The sequence below is a fragment of the Plectropomus leopardus genome, chromosome 5 (genome assembly GCF_008729295.1).
Source record: "Plectropomus leopardus isolate mb chromosome 5, YSFRI_Pleo_2.0, whole genome shotgun sequence".
In the NCBI taxonomy this organism is placed as follows: Eukaryota; Metazoa; Chordata; class Actinopteri; order Perciformes; family Serranidae; genus Plectropomus; species Plectropomus leopardus.
This window is the reverse complement of record NC_056467.1, coordinates 24,249,841-24,271,749: the sequence shown is the minus strand read 5'-3', so window position 1 is coordinate 24,271,749 and position 21,909 is coordinate 24,249,841. Positions and strand designations below refer to the sequence as shown.

General features: G+C 36.6%; 3 protein-coding genes and 1 pseudogene across 3 annotated transcripts; all 4 read left to right on the top strand.

The window, feature by feature from the left end:
- The first annotated feature begins 335 nt into the window (after positions 1-335).
- Positions 336-1,253, top strand: LOC121943667 (odorant receptor 131-2-like). The gene has a single exon (XM_042487243.1). It carries the CDS (start codon positions 339-341, stop codon positions 1,251-1,253), a length of 915 nt encoding a protein of 304 aa, XP_042343177.1. The 5' UTR covers positions 336-338.
- Positions 1,254-4,728: 3,475 nt separating this feature from the next.
- Positions 4,729-5,667, top strand: LOC121943461 (odorant receptor 131-2-like). The gene has a single exon (XM_042486980.1). The coding sequence runs from the start codon at positions 4,729-4,731 to the stop codon at positions 5,665-5,667; it is 939 nt and encodes a 312-aa protein (XP_042342914.1).
- Positions 5,668-14,514: 8,847 nt separating this feature from the next.
- Positions 14,515-15,481, top strand: LOC121943460 (annotated as a pseudogene).
- A 3,305-nt stretch (positions 15,482-18,786) lies between these two features.
- Positions 18,787-19,750, top strand: LOC121943459 (olfactory receptor 13C8-like). The gene is given in 3 exon segments (XM_042486979.1): positions 18,787-19,443; positions 19,446-19,632; positions 19,635-19,750. Coding segments are annotated over 3 exon segments (960 nt in total).
- Positions 19,751-21,909: the final 2,159 nt, after the last annotated feature.

The following is a 21,909-nucleotide window of genomic DNA, read 5'->3' as shown; positions in this document are numbered from 1 at the left end:
ATGCTGAGGTTGAGTGACAAAGGGTTGGTATTTGGTGACCTGGGAATGGGAAAGTGCTGTGATGACACTGGTGCACTAAGTTTCGTTCAGTGTTATTCTTGGAGGGTGTAGTCTTTAAATTCATCGCGCACTGCCGTCTCTCAGAAGGCTGCAGTGAGCTCAGCAGAAGACGCTTGTTCTTGGAACAGTATGAGGGGTATGGTAAAAAGCTGCATTTGAACCAGCATTGTAGCACTTCAGAGAAGTTTGACATTGTACTTAACATTTGTCATTTTTGTGATAATCTAAATTTCTATTGAGAGATGAATTACAAAATAAACCTGATTTGACTGACATATATGGCTGATAACAGCTCATTGGTTGTTGGTGGGTCTTCAGAGCAGCAGATCAATGAGCAGGTCATAATTGTGCAGCTTCTGGTGATGATTTTTCTTTGCATCAACCTTTTGCTCATCCTAACCTTCTTTAAAAAGGAGTACTTCTACACAACTACGCGCTACATCTTATTTGCTGTTACCCTTCTGTCTGATAGCTTTATCTTATTCATGTCTAATGTCCTGCTCATCTTAAGCTATTTTCAAATTACTATGGATGTTTGCTTATGCATCATTATCTCTGTTGCAGTATTTCTGTATCTTATGGTCACACCAGTTACTCTGACAGCAATGACCCAAGAGCGTTATGTGGCCATATGCATGCCCCTGCGCCACAGAGAGCTGTGCTCCACACGCAGCACTGTGTACTGTATCCTCATCATTCATGCCCTCAGCTCTGTACCCTGTATTGTAATTCTCTCAACTTTTTTTGCATCAGCCCATCTTAACTTTTACACACAATACAGAATATGTACTGTGGAGATATTCATTTTGTACACATGGCAGGATCATATTCGATCAGCTGTACACCAGTTTTACTTCTTGATTATGTGTATTATTATTGTATTCTCCTATGTTAAGATAATGAAAGTGGCCAAAGCTGCATCAGGAGAGGATAAAAAGTCAACATGGAAAGGGCTCAGAACAGTAATTCTTCATGCCTTTCAGCTGCTGCTCTGTCTCCTCCGTTTATGGTGTCCTCTCATAGAAGCTGCTATACTACAGATCAGTCTCAGGTTATTTATCAATGTGAGGTACTTTAACTACATTATGTTTAGTCTTGTTCCAAGATGTCTCACTCCTCTAATTTATGGCCTCAGGGATGAAATGTTTTTTCATGCACTGAAAAAAGATGTCCTCTTTGGCCTTTATAAATAAATTCAGTAAGAATTGCCACAATTCATTTCTTGTAATGACCATTACTATGTTGTTATAAAGAACACACTGTTAACAAACCGTTTACACTGAGGCATGAACAACTTAAACTGTAACTGAAAATGAACACCTTTTCCTTTCTTGCATTTGAGCCTTTTACATGACTGGATTTAACAGGTCTTTGCCTCCTAAATGCAGTTGATTATAGATCTGTGCAGTGAATAACCCAGTTGTAAATTAATGTGATGCATGTATTATAAGGACAACTGTTCTACCAATTTTGCATTGGTTAACTTGGCGTAAACAGTGAAAGCAGAATGTTGCTTTTGAATCCATTTCGTGTTTTTTTAGTTGTTTTCTGGTTGTTGTTTTTTTTAGTTTCCACTTATCTGGTTATCTGAGTCATACTGTGGTCTATATTTCGACATAACGTTCACACAAAGCTATGAAACACATCAGCTTTCTAACAATCAGTTTTGGTCTGTTTTTCTTCTCAGTGTTTTTTATCATAATTTCCAGTTTTCCAATAACACCACAGCACTTCCTGCAAAAACTATAGTGCAGTGTTAAATCTGTGGAGTAATCTAAACACACACGTACTGTGCTGGTTTTACACCACAATGTCGTCGAAATTCTAACTGTTTTTACAGAAAATCTGCAAAGGAAAATGCAAAGTAATGAGCAGTTCCATCCACTACTGTTGAATATAACAGGTTAACCATTAATATATTAACTTCTGAGAGTATATTTTGGCCAATTAGGCATGTCTTTCTATAGGGTAACTGGTACTGCTGAGTTCCCTGGGTCTGGTAGGAGTTAGCTAGAAGTGCCACTCATTCTGTGTCAACCGTTAGTAACCCCCCAGACCCACGACCCAGCAACATTGCTGTGGAAACATAGTGGCCAGCCGGCTTCTCGACCCAGGTTGCCCCGGGTGACTAAGTTAGCAGTAGGCAGTGCTAGCGGTGCTTACATAGGTAACAATCCTAAATGGGGTTTTGTGGCTAAAAATGAAGCTGCAGAGGGTGTCCACCATGTTTCCACACGTTAACACTGTCAGCAAAGAAAAAAGAAAACAGAATAGAAGACAAAGTATTTCTATCACAAAATATTAAAATTCAGCCTCCTGTAAAAGCATGGCAACGTGAAATGTGGCACATGCTCACTGATTCAATGGAGCACCGGACTTAAGGAAAAAGGCCTTTTCTGAAAAAATAACAACTTGGTAGCCAGTTGGAGAGTGTTGGGCTATGGCAAGCAAAATGAACCAAAACTGACATCCCCACATCAAACCACTGCAGAGGAAGAGGATGCAACATGATGGTGTAACTACAAGAACCGCAGTCACCTCATATTGGACACTGGCAGACCATGTTGGTTTCATGTCTGATTCTATTGGACTTTGTTGCATTTTTCTTATAATGACTAACTTTTTCACCTTGGCCTAGGGCTAAATCTTTACGCCTCTGCCTCTGTAGACTGAGAAATAATGTATGTGCTATTATTCTTAGTGCAATAGGTCAAAAACACCTTGAGAAAATTTGTTCAAATTTGGCATCAATGTCCACTTAGACACAAGGATGAACTGATTTGAATTTCATGGTCAAAGGTCAAGGTCACTGTGACCTCATAAAACATGTTTTTGGTCAAAAATCAAGGCCACTGTGACCTTGAATCTATGTCATTCTTGTGAACGCGATATCTCTAGAACTCCTTGAGGGACTTCCTTCAAATTAGCACAAACGTCCTCAATGATGAACTGATTAAATTTTGGTGGTCAAGGGTCAAGTTCACTGTAACCTCGAACCCATCTCATTCTCATGCATAATATCTCAATCTCTCAAGCTTGGCACATTGTCCACCTGGTTTCAACATTGAACTTATTAGAATTTGGTGGTCAAAGGTCAAGGTCATTGTAACTTTTCTGTTTCATTCTCATAAATGTGATATCTTCAGAACAGGGTTACAGCGATGTACAGGTTTTAAGGTATACAGTCATATAAAAATTGACAATTATCATATCACGTACATTTGTGTATCTGATGATGAAAAAAACAATGGAACTAGACAGAGAATCTTACCTTTATTTTATTTTTTTTCAAAAGGGAGACTTTTGAGAAATACTTTCATTAAAAAATGGTCTCAAGTGTTCATCATAGTAATAAAACATTTGTTTAACCAAAACGAATCATTCTGTTTTTATTCATTTAAGAGTCATTCTGACTGATAATAATAATCATTCTGTAATACTGTAATACCATCAAAACCTCAATATTTTCTAAGACAGTTATCCTACAGTGAAAATCTCATACCATTTCAACCTTATTTCAGAACACCTTGAGGGACTTTTCCTCAAATTTGGCGCAAACATCCACTTGAATTCAGGGATGAACTGATTTGAATTTGGTGGTCAAAGGTCACTGTGACCTCACGAAACATTTTAACTTATCATGAAGTGATGAAATTTCATATCCAACAAGTCAAAGGTCAACTTCACCTTGATATCATAGTTTTCTGCAAAAACACTATTCTGGCCATTACTCAACATCACATCTCAGAAACATAACAGAAGGTGAGACATTTGGTTGGATCCTGAATTGTTGACACTATGAGTTAACAGAGTATCGGCCTGGGGCCGATATTTGACATTTTGCAGATCATCTGTATCAACATTATATTTCAATGATCACTGATGAAATTAATTAATTAAAAATTGCAAAGAAAGTGTGAGCATGGGAGGAACTTTTATTTTGTAAAACCTTGGGGAGCCATTTTTATTTATTCCGTTTTTTTTTTTAATTTTCAAGTTTCTGGGAACTTGCTGTATATGATGTTGAATGTTTCAGTTTTGATTAAACATTTGCTCAAGAAATATAAACAAAGTTTTGTGTTGGAGTTTGTTGAAGTCCAAATTCTTAATACAGACAGAAAGATTTTCATTTTTATTGTAAATGCATTTTGATTCCAAATATCGGCAACGGTCTCATGAACTACTAAAAATCGGTATCTGCCCTGAAAAACCAATATCAGTCGCCTCCTGGTTGACACTACTCTAGGGTGTCCGTCTTGGGTGGATGGGTTTTCTTTGAAATTGGTTGAAAGTTTGGTGTGTCAGTTACAGAAGGCAAAGGGAGGATTTGACATATCACATGCTGAGGTTGAGTGACAAAGGGTTGGTATTTGGTGACCTGGGAATGGGAAAGTGCTGTGATGACACTGGTGCGCTAAGTTTCGTTCAGTGTTATTCTTGGAGGGTGTAGTCTTTAAATTCATCGTGCACTGCCGTCTCTCAGAAGGCTGCAGTGAGCTCAGCAGAAGAAGTTCGTTGTTGGAACAGTATGAGGGGTATGGTAAATAGCTGCATTTGAACCAGCACTTTGTAATAATTTTTTTCTACTGACAGAAGAATTACAAAATGACAACTGATTTGACTTTGGTCTGTCCTTCAAAAACTTGTGTGTCCACTTAGAAAACCGATATGTATGATAATAACTCATTAGTTGGTGGGTCTCCAGAGCAGCAGATCAATGAGCAGGTCATAATTGTGCAGCTTCTGGTGATAATTTTTCTTTGCATCAACCTTTTGCTTGTCATAACTTTTTTTAAAAAGGAGTACTTCTACACAACTACGCGCTACATCTTATTTGCTGTTACCCTACTGTCTGATAGCTTTATCTTATTCATGTCTGATGTCCTGCTCATCTTAACCTATTATCAAATTACTACTATGGATGTTTGGTTATGCATCATTATCTCTGTTGCAGTATTTCTGTATCTTATGGTCACACCGGTTACTCTGACAGCAATGACCCTGGAGCGCTATGTGGCCATATGCATGCCCCTGCGCCACGGAGAGCTGTGCTCCACACGCAGCACTGTGTACTGTATCCTCATCATTCATGCCCTCAGCTCTGTACCCTGTATTGTTATTCTCTCAACTTTCTTTGCATCAGCCCATCTTAGCTTTTACACACAATACAGAATATGTACTGTGGAGATATTCATTTTGTACACATGGCAGGATCATATTCGATCAGCTGTGCACCAGTTTTACTTCTTGATGATGTGTATTACTATTGTATTCTCCTATGTTAAGATAATGACAGTGGCAAAAGCTGCATCAGGAGAGGATAAAAAGTCAACATGGAAAGGGCTCAGAACAGTAATTCTTCATGCCTTTCAGCTGCTGCTCTGTCTCTTCCGTTTGTGGTGTCCTCTCATAGAAGCTGCTGTACTACAGATCAATTTCAGGATATTTAACAAGGTTAGGTACTTTAACTACATTATGTTTAGCCTTGCTCCAAAGTGTCTGAGTCCTCTCATTTATGGTCTCAGAGATGAAATGTTTTTTCTTGAGCTAAAAAAGTATGCCCTCTTTGGCCTGTATAAGAGAATCACTGAGAAAGGCCTCAGCTGAGTACCTCTATAGTTAAGACTCACAAAGTTCAATTTCTGTTAATATGAGACCACTCTGTATTTTTTGTTATGAGCATGACTATGATTACATTGCTATTAGGAAAACACCGTTAACAATCCAATAACCCTAAGGCATTAACTGGTTCAACTATAACTTAAACTGCATACTTTTTTTTTTTTTTTTTTGCATTTGTGTATTTTATATTACTGGATTTATCAGTTTTACGCTCCCTAAATGAAGCTGATTATAGATCTATACAGCAACCATCTCAGGTATAAATTATTGTGATACACATATATAAAAGAAAATCGCTCTGCCAATATATACGTGTATATACGTATATATGTGTTTAATTATTTTTTTTTATCTTGGTGTTAACTATGGAAATCGCACTTTTCTTTTTAAATCCACTTTACAGTTGAAAAAACAGAGCCAAAAAGAACCAGCTAACGCCAATTTGTTTCAGCACAACCCCCTGACAAAGACCACTGTGCTGAAGCGTGTCTGCATTTTTTCCTACTTTTCTATTCTTTTCTACTTTTCTTTTCTTTCTGATACAAGAGTGCCTGTGACTGCTCCAAAAGAACACATCTAGGTAAGCTGGTTATTTTTGGCTCAGTTTTTAAAAAAAAAAAAAGTAACCCAGTCGAGCTCGCCTTGTTTTACCGCTATAACTTGACTCACAACTCCATTTTCCAGGTTCTCAGCTTCCACCAATTTTCTAGGTATCTGGCTCATAACTGTGGTCAAGATTTCCGAAAGAATGCACACACTAAATAAAAGACAAGATATTTTTAAAATCTGATAAAAAAAAAAAAAAAAAAAAAGTAATACTTGTAACTTGCTTTGTTTTTCCTTTCACTTACGTTAAAAACGATCATATTCTCCAATGATCCAAAAGACCACAGCATTTTCTTGCAAAAATATAGCGTCGTGCTAAATTGGTGGGGAAATCATAACACACACGAGCCATGCTGATTTTACATTGCAATGCTGTGCAAATTTAAACTGTTTTACTGAAATTCTAAAATGAATATTTTAATAAATGCACGTTTCTATGAATATTTCAGGCAAAAAAAAATGCAGATAACATCTGGTGACATCTCGTCATGAGGAGACCGTGTGCTCTAACTGAGTTTGGGCTGTTTTTAGTGGTTATCGCTATAGCAGCTTGCAGGTGCTGGGAAAGGGTCATTTCAACATGTAAATATCATCACTGTTCTCTGATGCACCTTAGTGCTATACTGAAGGCCTTTCCTTTGCACTGGTTACTCTTTTTACAGCCATTTAAAGGCAGCAAGTATCTGTTCCATCCGCAGTCTATAAATGGAATGATGCTTTACACTGTCGAGCCACAATTACAAACTGCAGATCCACCATTACATTTTGTGAAACCAGCACCAGACTGTTGTAAAACAACCACAGAGCCCCCATGCTTTTATGCGTACCAAGCGATGAATTATTCTACACTGTTTCTTTTGCACATCAATGGCGGCATTGGAGACATGAGATGACTTTTATTATGAAGCAATAAGATCAAAGAATGATGAAAAGTTCCAGTTATTGTCTTACTTTCATATAAAGAACAAAAATACTTTATTTTTCTGCCCCAGAACTCTCTGACCTTTAGCATGTAACTGCATTTCCTGTTACTACCATAGCTACAGGTGTCGCCAAATCATCCAGTTAATCCAATTTAATGAAGCTTCCTAAAATAATGCATCTTTCTGATTCCGCACTGTGTAAAAAGTGCTCTGCATGTGGGCCTAGGGCGCCTGACGATAAATTACTAAAGGTGACTACTGACGCACTTGGCAAGGCACATCCAGTTGGATGTTACCAGTTACTGTTCCCTTTAAACACAATGATTTATTCACTGTGAGCTGAAAACAACCCAACAGATCTCTAGTTCCCACATTAAATCATTTGCAGAGCAAAATGATGCATCGTGATGGTGTAACTGTCAGAGTGGCAGTCACCTCAAATGTCAGACAATGGAAAACCATGTTGGTTTCATGCCTGTTTCTATCTGACTTTGTTGCATTTTTCTTATCAATCAACTTTTCCACCTCGACTTTTGGATTTTTTTTTTTTCTATTCAGCTGTTTTTATATACAAATTGAAAATGTGCATTAAAGCAGGTGAATGAATGGAAAACAGACCAGGCAGTTCCCACACAATCTCTACAAATGGATTAGTCACCAAGGACATGGGGACACAACATGCAAAGTCCTGTGCTGTGAGGCCTGTTTGTATGTTTTATATTTGAACTAACTTTGGACTACTGCCACATTATGCTGAACAAGAACACAACAAGCAATGGACAACACTTGCTGAATCATTCTAAAGGATGCTCTTTAAATTTAGATGGTCTCATAAACAGCATTTTTTTGTTAAGGGTTGTTTTTTGTTTTGTGTGTGTGTGTGTGTGTGTGTGTGTGTGTGTGTGTGTGTGTGTGTTTTTGTGTGTGTGTTTCTACAAACATAACAAACATTTTACCTTCACACAGCATATAAATAGCAGGGAAATTTCATTAAATAAAGTACTTAAATGACATGCTTATACTGCTACACAGCTTTACTGGAAATAGTTTAGTTGTTTTTGTCACTTCTCTATGCTGTTTAATGTTTCACATAAACTCTTGTTGCCAAAAGTTTGACATTATCATTCACTCTGTCTGACAGCCAGCAAAGGTGGTGTCCGCTGAGGTTCAGACGCAGAAAGTTTGCTTTGGAAACAGATTATGGTCCAATCCCCTGCAGTCCTGATTACTGACGCAGAACTTGCGTAAAGAGCTGACAAGACCCCAGAAGCTGCTCTCAACAGAGCCAACTTGTTTGCCAAACAAATGAAAACTTCAGGTTGCACAATAAGACTCAGGGGCTTTATGTTAATAATCAACAAGTCTGTAAATTACTAAGCAGGGAATACGAAAGATACCCTCTAACTGTGCTCTGGAGATATCGCACTGAGTCACTACAGTGCAGCTCAGGTACGTCATTTAAACATCTCCTCACAGGTTTCAGCATCTTATTGAAAACTGAGTTGCATCTAAAAGTTATGTCATGACTGACTTCAAAAACTTTGTTAATGCGTGACACTGAAACAAGGTCAAAACAGATAAAGCAATGCGTCACAATGTTTTTCAAGGTGTTTTTGTACCTTGCTTGCACTGCACTGCAGTTCACAAACATCCAAGCCTCACACCTACAGCATGTACAAGCCTGAAACCACCATATTCACTACTTCATTGATACTGACATAACTAGAATTACTGGAAAGCAGAAAACGCAACAAGAAACAGGGTTCAAAAAAAAAAGTCTATGTGAGCAGGCATGAGCAGAAAGAATTAATAACGTCAAACCAGACTTTTCCTGCAAACTCTAACATGAAATGTAACTAAACCAAGGTAATTAACGTTTTGTTTGCTTTCATTATCTTTTCTTTGTTTTTCCTCTTGTTTTTGCTTTCTTTTTTTATTTATTTGTATTTTTTTATGTTTCTCTATGTCCATTATTGTTGTCGCCATTTTACTTTTATCCAATATCCAATCCAGTATCATTGCTTTGTTGACTTTTGTTTTGGTTTTGGTTTATGTACGCACTACATGGTGAATAAATGGTTTGAAAAAGAAAGAAATAATAAAAAATAGATAAATTAATGAATTAATAAAAAAAACTGCAATACTGTCTTGCAATTGTATGCCTCTATTAACGAATCAAGTTAGTTTACATCCAAGTCTGTCTGTATGTAGCCATGACAGTTCCTTGAATGCTTCAAATGTCGCTGCAATGAAGCTGTGTACTCTAAAACATAGATGCTTCACACACATGAGGGACAAAATGACGGCTCCACACAAATGTAGCCAAAACATCTCCGTTGTCCCATGGCGGCTGGCTGCTGTGCATGTCAGAAACCCGCCCCCTCCATGTTCATAAATAGGACAGGGGCCAAACTAACATGCAAAATAAAATACATTTTTCCCAACAATCGTTCAAGTTTGGTTTTTATGAGCTATTTAATGCTATAAAAAAGGGATTTGCTGCCATGATTGACAGTTGTGTTTGCCATCCATGTGATTGCATTCAATGGTGCTGCTGGCAAGTGTTTGGGCAGCAAATCTACCATTGTGGAGATTGCTGTTGCACCGACTCTGGCTCTAAATGACCAGTGCAAGATGGCAGCGTCCATATCAGGGATATTTTCGCGTCACTTTTGCATAGCGGGGATAAGTGAGGATGCATCCTCCATCTTTATGTATGGTGTGGAGGCATAAAATGTACATAAGTTGACAGATTCTGCGAAATTGTATTTAATTCTGGTAGCATCAATTATGTGTCATTAAAAGTCACCCACTGTTGTGTTGTTGTTGTTTTTTTGTATTAAAACCTAAAGCTTTCTTTAAAAAGCTACAACCACAGAACCATGAACTGTAATTATTACAAATAGATGTATTAGTTTCTATGAATCTAAGACTGCTGTTTATATTTTGCATAGTTTCTTGATTCTAGTTGTAGTTATTGCACAATTAGCATAATTTCAGGATAACAAACTGTTATCTCTTACATGAAATGTTCAGTACTGATCTTTGCATCGGTATCAACAAGGTTTACATTCCTCTGTCTGGTAACACATGTTCCACTAAACAGATTTTAACAGCGATCTCAAGTGCAATGTCCTGTAACCCTGACTTAAACCATGAACCCGTCATGTGCCTGTTCTGCCTTATAGGCCAGTACAGTCTTTATTATCTATTGACTTCGGATGTGGCCTAGATTGAACTAATAGATTTCAGATGCACAATTTCTATCATGTAACTGGTGAAAAAAGTACTGTACAATGTACCCTTGAATGTCTTTATTACGAGTCAATGGTGAACTTTAAGTTTTAAGCAATCCCCTGCTAACATAAACAAGAGAGACTACTTTAATTAGGCCCTGGACCCATTCTGGCAGTCCTGCAGTGATAGACTTCTTCACCTCACAAACTCAGTCATCCACAGCAGCTTCCACAATCCCATTAACTTTAACCCCTTGAAACCTGACCTAAGCTTGATTTCAAACCAAAAACTTGTAAGGCAGGAACAATTTCACAAGAAATTACCCAATTAAAAGGAAAGTTAGAAAACAATTGCCTAAAAAATTAGCACATAAAAAATAAAAGAAAAATAGATTTAAAAAAGAATAAATAAATAAATAAAAACCAAGGAAATGGCATGCAAAATTCTAAAATGTAAATGTTATTATCTTTAAATATATAAATATATTATTTTATATTTATATTATTATAATAATATATTCTCATAGTTTTCTTTGTCTCTCTCTATATATATTTTTCTTTTTATTTATTTCTTTTTTTTGATAGTTTTTTTACTAATTTTCAGTTCATTTTCGTCTTTTTTCTTGACATTGCTCATTAAGTTGCTCATTTGCCTTTTTCCTGTGTTTTCAATAGAAATTAAACCAATTTGCCCAGGTTTTTCAAAGATTTAAAACGCTTCTGAGAGGTGTCCAAACGTAACACAAGAGACTGATTTCTATCCAGGTTTCAAAGGGTCAAACTACAGTCTAAAAAAGTGTTGAGGGACACTGCCAAACAATTTGCTCAACTGTTCACAAACTGCATTGGACAAGACAAAGCTGGAACAACTGACCCCGCTCACCTGAAAGTGTCTACTCAGCAACAGCAACCCAGTGCCAACAATCAATATGAGCTCCCTCTTCCAGCTGGAAACCATTCAGTTTTGTGCGGCTCTGCATCAGCAAAAAGAAAAAACTTAAAGTTACATTTTGCAGCTGCCAGTGTAGTTGCCCAGTCTGTCCTGGAGTTCCCCAAACTCTAACCACTACAGTAACCCTCACTTTCACAGACATGAACCAGCAGAGTCTTCTGCAAGGTGTCCACAGTGTTGTAGCAGTACTCTCAATGTATTTTGGGTGTCATATACTTCATTTCCTGCATTCTGGTGAATTTTTTTTTATGCACCAATTTATGGTGAAAGTGTCATTTTTTATGTGAGGGCACATCTCAAACTCTGCAGCAGTCACACTGCTACACTGGTGATGCTACTTAGCATTGACTGTTGCCTTTCATACATTTTTATATGCTGGGCAAAAGGGTTTTTGCAGAACTTGAGGGTTTGGTTACCCTTTAAAAATAATTTTGCAGATAAATTTTATTGATCTTTGTTGGAAATATTTTATAGTTTGGTGTATTTATATGATGACTGTTAGCAAAGCTCTGCATAAACATTTTCTGTTTGCCTTTTAAACATGCAAAAAGAACAGCTGTTGCACGTAACATACCAACTGCATGTTGGCAATCTATAAACTTAAAAGGGCAGTAAGTTGTGCATCTTATATTAGCTTGTGGGTAGTTCATTTACATTCATATCTGCTTGCAATAAATTCAACTGAGTGACTTTTTTCAATTTCTAATGTTAATTTGATCTTTTTTAATAAAGTAGTCTATGTAGTTTTCATTAATCCAATTAGATGTCTTCCTCGGGTAACTTTGCTGAATTCAGCTGCTTCTAGTTTGAAATAATTTAAAATATTATCTAGCAAATCTTTCAAAATAATGTTAGCTAGCCTCCCAACACTAGCATTAGACTACCCTTTGCACAAATTAATGACACAGTGACGATTCTGTCCGTGCAAATCAGTGGTCTGTAGTGTTTCACGTCATCTTTTAGTACCTCATTGTATACCCGGTCGGCTTTTTTTTGGAACACCAGGAGAGTCTACCAAAAAAGGCGGTACCAGGCACCAGGTACAAGGTACTTTTCCCTAATGGAAAACCAAAAAAGGCGAGTAGAGTAGAGTAGAGCTGGCTGGTACCATGTAGTGGAAATGCGCCATAGGTGTGTCTTGGAGGATTTCTGTCTTCTACATGACTGATGCAGTCTTTACATTATATTTTGAAGAATTATCTTACTCCTGGAAAGATAGTGTTTTCAAAAAACTTGGCCTGTCTGTGCACTACAAAGACGCAAATACTTTTTAAATTGGTGGTAGCCTATATGACCAAAGAAAACAAGGGAAAGGTGCTGCTGTGCAGTCTTCTTTATGAGATAGAAAGCCTGCAACTACCAGAGTGCAATGCATTGTAACGTTTGTGGTCACAAATGATCTGGAATTACAGTTAAACGGTAAGCTAAAAAAATGTTTCTGAAATCATTTTAGGAGATATATAGGCAACGTAGTGACAGAATATTTGTTTATATTCTATCAGCATGCTGCCCACTTCCTGATTACAAACTCTTATACTACAGATAGAAATAGGCATTACAGTGCAAGGATTTTTGTTTATTTTTGACCAGAACTGCCTAGTTTTACTGTTTGGTCTGAGGTCAGTCCTAGATTGAAAGACAGAAGGGTTTTCTGTTGTAGGTGATCATATTGGAATAAACTTATGCTTTTGGCTTGTTAAATCAAGGGTTTGTACAGCCATGACAAAAACTGGGAAAGTCACATAATTTGAAAATAGTGATGTCTGGAAAAGTTTTGGAAAACTAAATATACCCTGAAAGTTTTTGAAAAATCGTGTTATGTGCATGTGTATGTGAACAAAATTGCATTAAACTGCATGGGTTAATGCAGGTATTATTATACATACATACAGATATACATACATAACACATATATTGTTATTGTACAGGTATGTTTCACCTGTACAATAACACATTATGTGCTCAAGGACTGTCAGGAATTTGAAAAAGATAACTTCTGTTTTTTAGAAAATAATAAAAAAATTATGTAAATTTTATTGATTTTTAAAAAGAAAGTATGCCTTCCAAACCTCCAGAGTTTTTTTCAAGATTGTTTTTTAAAAATCTCCCAAAACTTTTAAAGAAAATATTAAATGGCTCATTTTTTCTTTTTTCCATTTTTTTTTAAAGAAAACATGCCTTACATGCTTTCTTTAAAAAGAAATTGCCATTTTAAATTTTCTTTAATAATTTTTAGTGATTTAAAAAAAAATCTTTAAAAAATGGCAGTAAAAGAAACATGAAACATAATATAGCCATTTAAACTTGTATGCTCTTTGACTAAAGCCAAATTAAAACATAAATCTCTCCCGAGTCCTTAAAAAATAATGAACAGTCCCACGTTATATATAAATATTCAGTTCAAATTCTGTTCTGAATTCACTATTTTTTTAATATAGCAATAGAAAAGAACCCATAAGGAGTGTCAATGGTTGTTTCAGAGAATAGTCTTGAAAATTTTCTTCAGTCATGGAAATTTATTGATAAAAATGTGCATGAGCCCTGTAAATCAATAAAAAACAATATATACTTTGTAGCCTGTTTTTTTGTATTGGCCACACAAAACTTGTTATTTTTTTCTGTCTTACACTGTGAAGTTGTTGTCTGCTCAACAGATTTGTAAAACATACATTGCATACATTGTATCTAGTCTGTTTCTATGCACAAGTACAGAAGCAGGATCCCATTTCCCCACTGAAATATCAATGTATGAGAAACATCATGCTGTATGACAATATCATGTAAATGATACATCTCTGGAGGATTCAGGACGAGTCAAACAGATCTGAATTGTGCCGAAGACTTCAGATAAGGGGGAGAGCATCTGTGAGATGTTCTTCATTTACCTTAAGAAGAGCGAAAGCTTGGTTAACTCATCTGACTCTTGGGTGAGTAATGCTCTTTCAGTCTTAATGTTGGATTTGTATTCAGTTACAGTGTAAATTGTCTGTTTTAAAGAGTGGATGAGGAAAAGCTAAATTTTAAATGTTTTGTTATTTTTTCATCAGCTATCAAGCATCTTGACTTTTCAACTTATTTTGTCTTTTACAGGTTTGCTCCAGTGTACAGTTGCAAAATGCAGAATCTGACTGAGTTTCCAGAATATGCAACTTCCAACAAAAGCCTGTCTGTGATCATCAAGGTGTGTGTGGTTGTCCCCTTCTTCTGCATCTTCCTCTGCTGCATTATGGTCATGCTGCACATCTTTGCATCTCACAGGCAGTTTCTGGACACCTCACGTTACATCCTGTTTGCCTCCATGCTCATTAATGATACCATCCAGCTCTTGTTCTCTGTGCTGCTCTTCTTCTTTGCCATGGGCCGAGTGAAATTTGCTTTTGTCTACTGTGTTCCTCTACTGTTTATTTCCACAGCTACTTTCCAGAACACACCTTTAATTTTGGCCACTATGTCACTGGAGCGTTATGTTGCCATCTTCTATCCCCTGCAGCGTCCGGCTGCCTGGCGCTCAGACCGTATCTGGATCATTATTCTGTCTCTGTGGCTCATCAGCTCTATTTTCCCTGTGATTCACTACTCTATTGGGGAAATTGATCCAGCTATGGATATCCTCTCTACCTCTGTGCTTTGCAAATCCACCCTTGTCAACTCATCTCCAATTCAAGAAATGTTTCTGGTCATTGTAAATATTCTCTTCTTTGCAGTAGTGGCTGTTGTCATCCTTTTTACATATGTAAGAATCCTGCTGGAAAACCAGGAGGATGAGACAAGATAAAGTGTCTGTGAACAAAGCCATGCACACTGTGCTGCTGCATGGCTTTCAGCTGCTGCTGTGTATGTTGGCCTTTACTCACCCCATCACTGAAACTCTCATAGTGCTGCATGCTGACTGGAATCCAGCGGACATTGCCTTTTTTAATTATTTCAGTTTCATCCTTATTCCACGCTTTCTCAGCCCACTCATCTATGGCTTCAGAGATCAGACTCTCAGGGGCTGCATCAGGAAAACATTCCTCTGCAGCTCAGACAAAGTCAAACCTGGTGTTAGAGGCCAGCGGCAGGACAACTTGTCTGCTTCTTGAAGTGGCTGATTTAGTTTTGACAGAGCTCTTAAACCTAATGCACAAATGTCAAAAAATGTATTTGTGATATTGGAGTGGTTTCTGCAGGTCTAAAAGAGCACTGATTACAGTCTCTTCTTTTAAAAGGTATTTAAAAGTCTTGACTTCAATTAACAAACAGCAATTTATTAAAATGTTTTCTTGCCTGCTGCAGTTAGTGATGTTAGCTGTCATTCTGTTAAACAAATGGGATTATTTTGACAGTGTGTTGCACACACAGGAAGATGATTAAATTCTTTTGTGTGAAGTTTCAGCCAGCAGCATCAGACCTGCAGCAAACACTGCCAAACCTGCAAAACTATGCTCTTTGTTTCATAATAGGCAAATGTTTATTTTTGGCAGAAATTAACTTAAATTTGATGAATCATTTTTAATTGGTAAATCCACGCAGTATCTGGGTAAAAGTCTGGTTTATCTTATTGATTACTTGGAAATTCTTGTCATGAATGCTTGAGGATCCTGGGAATATTTGAGGTATTAATTTGTACTAAATGTTTGTGATTTTTTTAGTCTCAACTTTATTTTAAAAAAATTTTAACATGTAAAAAACAACAAACACAATAACACACAACAGTCCCCCCACCCCCCCCAGCGGTACCCCAGTCATATATCGCATTATAAAAGGCCTTAGAAAATGTACTGAAAAAGAAGATAAAGAAATTGTTAAGGAAAAAAACAGACATAGTAACAAAAAGATTTAAAACTTTTAGAAAAAGAAAGAAAAAAACCTTTATGAACACTTAAAATATCAATAAAAACTTTGATAGTAAATAAAGTTACATTGGAGATATTGGGTTTATAACCCAGTAGTTGTGCACACAGCATCTTTCACTTTGTCGATAAGGGAAGCCCAGGCACAGATAGTTGATGGGTTGGCTCAATGTGGTATTAAAAAGTCTTAAATTCAACTGGCTCAACCCTGCAGAAACCCTGTTAAAATATTCTCTGTCTTCATACATGAATGCAGTTACCAGCAATGTCCGTTGTTCTAATCTAAATATTTACAGTAACAGTTTTGAATAAGAGAAGAACTGATATGAATTAAATATAAATGTATTACGCATTGCTTAAATCACTGGTAACCTCTGCTGCCCTGGAAAACGCAATCATGACCTTTTAGATCTTCAGATACATTGGCACCATTTTTTGAGACAAGATCAACAGTTTCATGGCTCGACTGCTGTTAATCATAAACCAGGCAGTGACCATATTCCTGTGCCAGCAGCGTCAATGACAATTACGTAATTATATGAAAGAATTTAAGGTGTCTTACAAAAACTCTGGCAACTGCTGCTAGGACTCCAACTCTCATTCTCCCAATTAGCATGCAGTGCTGATCACGCAGGATTTATGATGACTGTGTGACTGGGTTGCATACCAGCTAATGCTTCTGGCCTACTTTAATCCACTGTTATTGGACTGCAGATATTTAAAAGCCTAAGATCATAAAAATCTTGAAGATTCTTGCAGGTTTGTACACTGATATTTGCATTCACAAATCTGTGTGCTGTTCTCAGATGCAAAACAGTTGTTTGAATGCAGACACATAAACTGCAGCTTTAAAATGACAGTTTGGTTGTTGTACAGGGAATTCACCTGCAGGTGTCGCACTAACTCACTACCTTCAAATCAATAATGCATTTTTTTTTTCAGCAAGCAAATGTTTGACATCACCCACTTTAAAGCAAAGAAAACAAGTCAAATGAAAGTGGTGCATGAATTGCATCATAGTTTAATGCATTTCCATCATTTATTTGCATAAATTAAGGCTCAAACTGAATGTGCTCTTGTTTAATCATAAACTAGTTTTAAAGCATATTTAAAACCCTTGTATATGAAAGATCACTGTAGTAATGATCAATAAAAGAATAAATGCACTTAATTCAAATAAGACAGAACTATTTTCCTAAAGTTTTTCAAAACTAGTTGTGCTCTAGACTAACTGCTTATTTACTTGTTTTTGGGTTCCTATCAAAATGTTTACATTTTACCCACGACTATAAAATTCGACCTTTCCTTTGTCAGTTTTAAGTTAACATTTTATTTAAACATGCTCCTTTTTGTATTTCTGTCTCATTTTATTTCTGTAAATGACTACACAATATTATATAATAAATATATATCCTTTAATATACGGTTATCTTGTGCATCATATGTTTTTGGTTGTGTCATGTCTTTTCTTCTTCAGCCATACAGCCCTTTCCAGTGAGAAAAATAACACGACAATATGCATCAAACTTCAACAAGATCAAGCCAAGGGCCCTGAGAAGGCCCATTTATGAAGGAGCAGTAGACAAATACTGTATTTTGCTGTAGTCAACTTAAAGATTGTGTTGCTGCTAGTTGGTCCCAATTCAGGCTATTCTCATGCACTGTGTATTTGTTTCTCTACAAAAAGTAATGAACCAAAATTCATACATATCTGATCCATGGATACCGGGTAAGTCCTGCAATATTCAAACTTGAGTAAAAGTGTAATTAGGGAGAATGGCAACTATGATTTGGAACTAATTTAGAACTGGTTTATGTACTTTTGTCACGTTCAATCAATGAAAACAATTTTTATGTTTTAACCACATCAGATGTTTTTGTGTAAACTCTGAAACTGCAAATCACCTTGTGGCCCGGGTGCCAAGATATGTGATTTTACAAGACTATGGGATGATTGGATGTTAGCCAAAACAATGAGAATTATAAAGGAGGTTTTTCTGGTTTATCAGTTTATTTTCATATGTGTAATAAACAATTTTATCAAAACAAGTTATTTACATGCCTTACACTGTGAAATGGGTTGTCTGCTTAACAAGTGTGTTACACATATCCTTTCTCTAGTTCATTACCTTTTTTCCACAACAGCATCCCATCTCCCCAGGTAATGAAACACATCATGCTGTATGACAATATGTAAATAATGTATCTCTGGACAAATCAGGTCAAGTAAAACAGATCTGAACTGCACCGAACATTTCAGATAAGACATCCCAGCGATGATCTTCATGACAGATATCTAAAGCCTTTGTTAACTCTTCTGACTGATGAAGGCAGTCTTAAGTGAGTATTACTCTTTTATTCTGAATATTGAATTTGTATTTATTCACACTGAAAATAATGTGTTTTAAAGAGTGGCTAAAAGAACCTGGACAAGTTGATGTGTATTGTTTTTGTCTCAGTTATTAAGTATTTTGAGGATGTATTTCAATGCATAAGGATTTTTTAAAAATCTTTTTCTTGTCCTTTGCAGGTTTTCTTCAGTGCATCACTGCACAATGCAGAATCTGACTGGATTTCCAGGCAATGTAACCTCCAACAAAAACCTGTCTGTGATCATCAAGGTGTGTGTGGTTGTCCCCTTCTTCTGCATCTTCCTCTGCTGCATTATGGTCATGCTGCACATCTTTGCATCTCACAGGCAGTTTCTGGAAACCTCACGTTACAACCTGTTTGCCTCCATGCTCATTAATGATACCATCCAGCTCTTGTTCTCTGTGCTGCTCTTCCTCTTTGCCATGGGCCAAGTGAAATTTGCTTTTATCCTGTGTATTCCTTTGTTGTTTGTTTCCAGTGCCACTTTCCAGAACACACCTTTAATTTTGGCCACTATGTCACTGGAGCGTTATGTTGCCATCTTCTATCCCCTGCAGCGTCCGGCTGCCTGGCGCTCAGACCGTATCTGGATCATTATTCTGTCTCTGTGGCTCATCAGCTCTATTTTCCCTGTGATTCACTACTCTATTGGGGAAATTGATCCTGCTGTGGATATCTTCTCTACCCCTGTGTATTGCAGCTCTAGCATTATCAACTCATCTCCAATCCAGGACATATTCCGAGCTGCTGAAAATATTCTCTTCTTTGCAGTAGTGGCTGTTGTCATCCTTTTTACATACGTGAGAATCCTGCTGGAAACCAGGAGGATGAGACAAGATATAAAGTGTCTGTGAACAAAGCCATGCACACTGTGCTGCTGCATGGCTTTCAGCTGCTGCTGTGTGTGTTGGCCTTCAGTTACCCCATCACTGAAACTCTCATAGTGCTGCATGCTGACTGGAATCCAGCGGACATTGCCTTTTTTAATTATTTCAGTTTCATCCTTATTCCACGCTTTCTCAGCCCTCTCACGGCTTCAGAGATCAGACTCTCAGGGGCTGCATCAGGAAAACATTCCTCTGCAGCTCAGACAAAGTCAAACCTGGTGTTAGAGGCCAGCGGCAGGACAACTTGCTGGAAAACTAATGCTTTTGGCTTTCTTTAATCCAATTTGATTATTACTATTTCACATATTTAAAAATCTTTCATCACAAAAAGACACTATTGTTGTTGTTTTTCAAGCCCTTCTAGCAGATTAGTTAGTTGATATTTCTGTGCAGATTCTGGGTGCAAAAAAAAAAAGAAGGATAGGCTACTTCTAGTATGGTGGTGACAATAACAATACAGATAGCAACCTTGGGGACTCCAAAAGTGCAAACTGGACCATCATAATGCAAAATGTGTCATTAAAGTACATATAAATTATGTTTTGTACTGATTTCATATTTACAAAAGTGAAGAGATATCTACATATATAGCACATAATTTATTCATGTTTTTATGCATTTTTGTTCTAAATTCATTTCAAAGTGATGAGTGAGAAATGACAAGTTTGTTTTCATGGAAAATAATAAAGTGGTCACCTGTTAATTCCTCTTATAGACTGCTGGTTTATTTTGTTACTTTACAGCACATCACATTATGAAAATATGGGCTGTTCTAAACTGGTTTGACATCAGAGTTAAAAACAGTTTGAAAATTGTAGGTTTTCTTCCCAAAACCATCCCTCCTCTACATTTCAACACAATCTAGATGCTTTTGACAAGTAAATTAATTAAAATGACAAATTTAACTAAATTATTTTCAAAATGTATTTACTTGTTTGCATTTTGAGAAATTATATAACAGTGATACTGGAGATTTTAAGTCATTAAACAAGACAACATGATGGTATAAATGCAGAAATCTGAAGACAAAAATAACAATACATATTATCAATACAGACAATAGAAAATAGCTACATAAATATGAGCTCATTTGGAAATGATTCCAGTTTAACACATTTCTACAATAAAAAGTTTTTTTCACCAAAATCTAAATGCAAACATCCTTGTAAAAATGCACAACACTTAATACATTGATTTCAGAGTTATAAAATGAAAAAAGACATTATTATAACACACTTAAGAAGATAATCGAGCATACTTTGTTTTTGACAAAACACCCAGTGAGTCAGTAGTAACTGCACTGTTCAGGTAGTGAGCTCTGTATTTTGTCTGCAAGATTGTATTCTCTAAACATTATTTCTCAATTTTGTCTAAGGACAAACAAGTATCTTGAAACTAATAACCTACATAGTTTAAGTTAAAATAAAAAAAGAAAAGGTCAACAATCACTTTCATATTAAGCCATTGTTGTCAGGCCTTGAAAGGTCTGTAACAAAGATTCCAAATCTTTAAGACACTAGAAAGTGTTACACATGTTGTTCACAGAAACATCAAATTAGTTAACAAAGATACTTTAAGGCACAGGACTAGCCCATGAAATTCAGAATATGTAGGATTATCCATTAAAAGAAGGGAGCAAATGGACCATTAGGCGTGGGTACAGCCCGGGAATGAATGTGACTGGATGCTGGAAAGTGTTCAGGACCAGTCTCTCCAGTTCTGGGCATGCTCCATCATGGACTAGGCCTACCATGTGTTGTAAGAGAACTGAAATATTCAAATTTTAGTGAATTTGATAGGCCTACTGCAAATCCCTCTTAATTCCAAAGTTGGTTATATTGGTATATATTGGTTATATTATATCCAGGTTTGAAAAGAAACTGAGGATTAAATACCAACTTTTTGTCTTTTCACCTGCACCCTGTGTTTTGCTGTCTTTTCCTCCATGACTTTCTTTTTTAAAATTTTATCTTTTAGGGCTTTTTGCCTTTACTCCAGGATAGCTGGAAACTGACAGGAAAAGGGGTGAGAGTACAGGAATGAAACACAGCAAAGGGCTGCAGGGCGGAATTGAACCTTGGCTGCTGGAAAGGACTTAGCATTGAGGTCTCCCCCCTCCATGATTTCCTAACAGTTCTCTGCTCCCTGTCAGATAAATCTATGATACATTGTAACTGTCCTTCTTTATTATTTTTCTTTCCTTAGCTTCACTGGGTCATCCATGTCTGTTTTTATTCTCTCAGTCTCTCTGCCCCACTTTGATGATTTTGTATATTTTTAGCTTAATATTTCATATAATGCCTTGGGTTGGAATAGATTGTAATAATCCTAATAAATATCCAGGATCTGAATACTTCATTGTTTTTTGTTTTAGTAATAATAATTATTACAATAATAATAATCATCATTATCATCATC